This window comes from Solanum pennellii, chromosome 3 (assembly GCF_001406875.1).
Source record: "Solanum pennellii chromosome 3, SPENNV200".
Lineage (NCBI taxonomy): Eukaryota > Viridiplantae > Streptophyta > Magnoliopsida > Solanales > Solanaceae > Solanum > Solanum pennellii.
In genome coordinates this window covers 1,530,793-1,538,259 of record NC_028639.1, presented here as the reverse complement: position 1 = coordinate 1,538,259, position 7,467 = coordinate 1,530,793, and the positions used below count along the sequence as shown (strand labels likewise).

General features: G+C 26.6%; 1 protein-coding gene across 1 annotated transcript; it reads left to right on the top strand.

Annotated features, from left to right (window-relative positions):
- Positions 1 to 2,557: 2,557 nt before the first annotated feature.
- On the top strand, positions 2,558 to 4,445 carry LOC107013918 (transcription factor bHLH36-like). The gene is made up of 3 exons (XM_015213795.2): positions 2,558 to 3,041; positions 3,159 to 3,497; positions 4,309 to 4,445. Exons 1-3 carry the CDS (start codon positions 2,712 to 2,714, stop codon positions 4,381 to 4,383), a joined length of 744 nt encoding a protein of 247 aa, XP_015069281.1. The 5' UTR covers positions 2,558 to 2,711; the 3' UTR covers positions 4,384 to 4,445.
- The last annotated feature ends 3,022 nt before the right edge of the window (positions 4,446 to 7,467 follow it).

Here is a 7,467-nt window from a genome sequence, read left to right as displayed (position 1 = left end):
ATGTAAAATATATATATATATATATATATATATATATTAAAAAATTACAAATATAACTTTGTTATGTTTGTAATTATTGATATAACCGATTAATCAAACCGAATAAATCCAAATCTAAAAGAGAAAAATCAAACCAAATCAAATTTATTTTGATTCGGATTAAATTACACTTCTTCAAAACTAAAAATCAAAATTCAAATCAATTAATATAAAACCAAACTGAAACACCGAATACGTACCCCTATCCACGTTACAAAACTTTCAATTGCAATGAATATGTATTTCTTATTCAGGAAATTGAGATAACAACAAAAATATGTTCTATTCCCTTATTTACTTTCAATTGTGTACGTTATGACATTATTTTTAATCGGTATAGTAAAAAAAGTGATATGTTTTTATATTTAGTAGTAATAATTTATTTAATATATCTATTTATATTTAATAAAATTATTTATAGTCATATACCTATTAAAAAAGTTCTTAAATTTTCTATCACATCATTTGAGATAGGAGTATATCATCATTTAATTGACACTTCCAAGCTGTGGCTGATATTTTTCCTTTTCTGATAGATTGGTTGAACAGTTTAATTTATAGCAATGATTAAATTGCCCCATCAGAATGATAAGGGAAAGGCTTGCATAGTTGTAATTATTTAATATATATAAATTGAGTTTATAAATATATATATAAACTTCAAAAAAACTATAAAAAAAAAAAAAGAGAGAAGCTCCAAGCTAATATTGATAAAGAAATAAAATAGAAAACAAGCATACTAAAATAATAGCATTGAGCAATCCTTATTCTAGTACGAGTACTATTTATTTTTAGGCTATGGCTAGTAAAGATACAAAACTTAAAAATTGGATCGGTTTATTTTTTCTCATGATTAATAACTTATTATAGTATTTAAGCTATACAAACGTTTTAATATTCCTTTGACATTGTTGGAGTAATTATTTTTCATCCTGAAATTATAACACCACTCTCACCCGCCACATCATAGGCACGTAAGCGCCACATCATAACTATATAGGTACCATTTCATTTATTTTTGTTTATTTTTTACTTATTTACTATTTTTTCTTAAAACACTTTTGAAAATTAATTATACGGAAAAGGACCTAAAATACCCTTCAAGTATTGGAGATGGTACAAAATTACATTCATCCACCTATTGGCTCCAAAATATCCTTTTCATCCACCTATTGACTCAAAAATACCCTTGTCATCCACCTTTGGATTCAAAATTGACCACTTATTTAACGGTTTTAAAATTAAATTATTTAAATATTTTTTAATATACTTGGCGCTCAACTATTGGTTATAATTTAATTTATTAATATATAATTTTTAAACCAACGCACTACCCCTCATTACTAACTAAACCCCACCTAATTAAATTGAACTTTTGTATGCTCGTGCCTTTTTAAATTAATGAAAAAATAATTTTTTTAAATTCGATTAAAATAAATAGATACAAAAATTATTTTCATATGTACAAAATGATAGAGTAATTAAATTTATTTCAAAATAAATTTAAAGAAAAAAAAAGAGGAAAGAGAAAAACAAAGAAAGAAAAATAAGAGAAAAGAAGAAAATAAAGTGCATGCCACATGTTCAAATATAATTGTAATAAAGTACTCTCTTATACAAATAATATAAATTGTCTCGTACATAATAAAAATTTTCCTAAAATATCATGCTTATGACCCCCAATGATATTGTTGTTTTGACTTTTGACTCACACATTTATAAAAAGGAGCTTCGTTAAAAAATAATGTCTCATTTTTTTTAGTTTGTTTCAAAAAGAATATTTTCTATTCTTTTTTGGCGATATTTAAAGTTTAACTTTTCACGTGGTATGTTAAGACCACAAGATTAAGGGCGTTTTGGTACATTTGACATAACTTTAATTTAGAATCAAAAAATTAAAAAGTCTTCTTTCTTTTCTTAAACTCCGTTTCAAGTCAAATTAGGCCATCTTTTTTTAAACGGAGGGAGTATATTCTTCAGCTAGTGAAATTTGTACCACTACCGTATACTTTTTTTTAAAAGTTATAATATTTAATTTAGATTAATAGTTTACTAGTTTGTACAAAATTTTATAAGAAAATGAGTATGATTAATGATAAGGATAAATTAAGAATTAAGTGTAAAATTATTCACTAGTTTTATAAAGTAGACAAATATTATTAGACATCCTTAAATAATATAATAAAAATTATTATTAAACAGAGAGAATGATAAATTTCTTGAAAAAAATACCTATATATAGTTAATACTAAAATAATATAAACTATTTTTAGAAACTTCCATATGTAAAATTACAATTTTTTTTAAAAATAAAATACACATTCGATATATTTAAAACATATGACCAAATAATTTCTCAACTTTAGAGACAAAGCCAGAAATAGAGAGCCAGAGAGCATAGTGGTGGGGTTAGAATTATAAATAACAATAGCCATACAATATTTATCGATTAAAGAAAACAGTATAGGTTACAATTAAATAAGAAAATAAATGTTGTTGATGAGGTCAGTCCTTACCTCTGCCTATTTATGGACACAATCATAAGGTCCATTTAAGATCTCGCAATCTTAACAAACCTATTCATTTGTCCTTTTTTTTGAAAAAAAATATACAGAAAAATATTTTGATATGTATAATTGATCATATATACTAGCTAGCAAGTACATTTTGAAATGTTTTCTTTACAAGGAAGTGATGATTTATTAATTCAAATTCTCTCAAATACATGTCAACAGAAGAAGAATTCACAAGATGCAGTTATGGATTTGGCTTCTACGGATACAATTACGCGAACTCATATTCCTCCAAATATTAATTCACAGAAGAATATAATATCGAAAAGAAAACTGAGTACTAATAGTAATAAAAACGATGGAATTGCTTCAGATGATCATTTCAAGCTTAAAAAAATTATACATAGAGATATCGAACGTCAAAGAAGACAAGACATGGCCGCGCTCTATTCTTCTCTTCGTTCTCTCCTTCCTCTACAATATGTCAAGGTAATCATTCTTTTAATTCCATTTTTGAAATAATAATTTGTTTCCAAAGATGAAAGCTGCTAATTCAACTCCAAAAGTTAACTAATCCGAGATTTGTTTATGGCTTAATTTTTACAGGGAAAGCGTTCAGTATCTGATCATATGCATGAAGCTGCGAATTACATAAAAGAAATGCAAGGAAACATAAAGGAACTAGAGAAACGGAGAGACTTGCTGATGAAGTCAATTCGACATGGAAATGAAAATGCTGACAAAAATAACAGATTCACAGATTGTACTGTCACAGTTAGCCCCTGGCTGCAGGAAGGTATAGAGATCTCAATCAACGTCGATTGTGAAGGGAAAATTTTTCCTCTTTCAAAAATTCTGGGTGAGCTTTTGAAACAAGGGCTTAATGTGGTTAGTTGTGTTTCTGCAAAAGCGGATCAAAGGTCACTCTACACAATTCACACTGAGGTACGTACATGTCTTACTTCACACATTTATCAATTCCTACTAAAATAGTTATAATTGTAAACAACTGCTCACTCCCTCTGTCTCAATTTACTTGTCTATGTTTCTTCTTTTAGTTTTCTCTATTTATTTGTTCATTTTGATAAATCAAGAAAGGACAAAAAAATAAAATAAAATTCCTATATACCCTCTTTCAAACTTTTTGAAAATTTATAAGTTTTAATTCATTTTTAAAACCATAATTAATAAGGTTAAACTTATAACTTCACTATGCTAATAACTATCACTTCCATTTGTGTCAAAACTCATTTCAATGTTGAGTTGGACTACACGTGTTTGTTATTGTGTGGGAACAATATTTGATCAAAGCCAGCGTTGTTTTCGTGGGATCAACTGCTCGTTTTCGATATAGAATCGGATAATAAAAAACTATGCCTTTTTCTTTTTTCTTTTTTTTTGAATCGAGCGAGATAATCATCAATATATATTATAATACTAATAAATGATAATTTAGGTAAGGTAAAAGAAACAGTAAATTTTACCGTTCTCTATTAAATTGAACTAATAGCATATTTCTTCTTACGTACATTTTCAATGTAAATAAATTTTAATAGCTAGAATTAATTGGAGAAAAAGGTAGTTCTGGGGAAAATTCGCTCGATCGTCTGATGTGAGATTCTTCAAAATCATTATCTCTCGTAAATCTAGGACTGAAGCATGGTTGTTGTTGTTATGTTTTGTTATGAATCGTCAATTAACGAATCGATCGATTACCTTCTCTAATAGTAAATCATTATGCATCTTCCTCCTGCAGGCGTGTGATATGAACAACATTGATCACTTGGCATTGCAACAAAAAGTGATTGATATGATCAACCTGGACTTGTAGTTCTCAGTTTACAATTAATAACATATCATGCAACTGCATTTCTACAAGCTTTTTACCATGAGGCACATGGTCTGATATTGTCAAAATTAGTTTTTTTTTTATATAAATAAAATAAAATTAGGTTTTTTTTTTAAAAAAATAAAAAATAAAATTTGGCAGTAAGGCTTTTGGGGTTTGTAGAAAATGCGTTGGTACAGCTTAATTTCACTAATGGTCTGGCGTTGAAAATTGAGATGTATATAAATCAATAATGAAAATAAAGGATTTTCTGCTTTTCTACTTCATGAGCATACACGAGTTGATTTTTCAGACGATTATTTAATTAATCACTTATCTCAAAAAGTTTTTTTTTTGAGTTTTTAATCAAAATCATTCTTAACTATACCTCAACCTCAAAACCTCAAACTATGTTCTTAAAGTATCATTTTTACCACAAAACATTATTCAAATATTTTAAAGTATACAATTTTCATCCTTCTACTTGAATTTGTCAGAGAACTAATCGATATAACCCACAAAACATAACTCGCCTCTTCCTAATTATTATTCTTAGATGTGCCAAGGATATTATCGTGAATTTTTTCGTAATTGAGTTAAGAATTATGTAAAATCTTTTAATTTGACCGTTTTTTCATTCATTTTCATGTTATTTTAATTAAAATATTATTAGTTTAAATATGTTTTTTCTCAATTGAATATGCTAGAAGCGACATTTGTTGGAGATTTCCGCTTCTAATAATGTAGAATGAAACTCAACTATGAGACATAATCAATATTTTGGTCACTTTGATATTAGATTGACCCAAAAACTTATTGATTTAATTGGTTAAGGAAAAGGTAAAAATAATTAATCTCCAACTAAGTAACCAGATCCCCTCACTCGAGTTCTTTGCATTGAGCTCGCTTAGTTCGTGTCTTTATCGGTCATTGAAGGAAAGCGCAAATCATGTACGCTCACACCTTCCAATCATTTTAGATTCCATAAGCAACGGTGCCTAAGATATTTTTATATTTTTAAAGAACTACTTTTAGAAAGTAATGAAATTATGCAGAATAACTTTTGTTGATAATCACGCTAACTGCTCATGTTTTCGTAAGATCCCTTAGTTTTTTACAATATCTAGCAAAATGATGAAAGTTGTTCACTTACAGATACTTAAAAGATGTTTTCTGCTAAAAATGATATTTTCAGGATATAGTTTAAGTTTGAGGTATAGTTAGAAGATGTTTTCTGCTAAAAATGATATTTTAAGAATGTAGTTTAATTTTGAGATATAGTTGAAAGATGTTTTTTGCATGGCGACTCTATGCACTAAAAATAAGGCCTTTGACTTAGGCCCACAAATTTTGGGAGCCCCAAATTTTTGTCAAAAATAAATTATGTGCTAATATTTTTATTGAAAAATTAATTATTTATGATAAAAATTATAATTTATTTTAAAATAAATTATTTTATCCACTTAACATCTTTTTTTACTTTGTTAAAAATAAGAATTAACCGTGAAAAGTGTTGCGAAGTGAATTACAAAAATTCCCTTTTATTTCTTTTTAGATTTTAGTTTCAAGTATTACTCTAAATATATAAGGTATACCAAGTCATCACCTTTTTGAGTCAAATTCTGATTCTAACTCTTTTCTTTATTTAATATTTATCAACTTATTACTCGTATCATTATGTTAACAATACAAATAATAATAATTGTTTCACTTAAAAATACTTTTTCAATGATGAGTTGATAAAATCATAAATAAAACGAAAAAAATAAACTTAAGTACTAATAATTTTCAACTTAACAGTGTAATTTTTTTTTTAATAAATACGTATATGAAGTATATTTATATTTTAGACAAAGAATTAAAATTTTGCTTTATGCCTCCAATTACGTTAAGCCGCCCCTAATTTTTCGCCAAAAACTCTTTCTTTTTTACTTTAATTTTAGAAAGATAATAATAACATTAGTTGAGTTACTATTGATAAATGAACTCTATGTTTGACTTACAAAAAATAAATGATAAATATAATCAAAAATCCACTTTAATTCGATATATCTAAATCCGATACCATGCAATCCATTTTTTATCCCTAAACATGCTGGACAAGATCCTGTTGCATGTTTGTTCAAGTTTAGCTCTAGATGTTTCCAGTGATAATTATTTTTTTGAAAAAATAACGTCTTAAAGTAGCTAGCTGTCATTTGTCAATGTCTCAATGGTGTTTTAATTTGGCAAGAAAGTCACACACTAAAGTACTTCATTAATCTATATCTTCGATCTAAACATTAAATTTAATTTTAATATTAAATTTAGTGTAATTAACTCAAATTTATTTTACATTAAATTTAATTTTAGTATCAAATATAGTGTAATTAACTCTAATTTACTGTATCAAATTTTACACAAAAATTTCTCTCTTTTTATTATTATATTATTATTTCTTATTTTATTTATATTTTTCTTATTTCATAAAATAAATTATTTCTAAAACATTTACCATATATAATTCATATTATCTCCTTTTATAATCGTTTAATATAAAATTATTTTTTTAAATAATATAGATTGCTCGCAAATATTATACATTATACGTAATAAAAATAATACTAATAAAAGCGGAATCACTAATGAAATACAATTAAATAAACATTACATAATTGAAAAAAATTATATTAAATTCTCATATATATATATATATAAATATAACTATATATATGAGAATTTTAAATGTAACTATATACTTAGTACGATATTCAGTTTTCGATATACTTTTTTTTTATAAATACCAAATATCATATTGAATACCAAACTTTTTTAAAATGTGTATCAAATATCATACTAAATATCTATATCACGATGTGTGAATTTTTTGACTTTAGTATGGTGTCCGTATCTACCATACCATGCCCATCTCTACTTGGACCTAACTCTCTTGCCCCTGATCCAAGATTTAGGACCTAACTTCAACTTGGAACCCAATTTTCGACCTTGACTTAGGATATGACTCCTTACCTTGATCTATCCTACTCACGGCTTTTCCGACCCATTTGGAAGGTCAAGCGAGCCCCGAAGCGAGCATACCCCTCATTT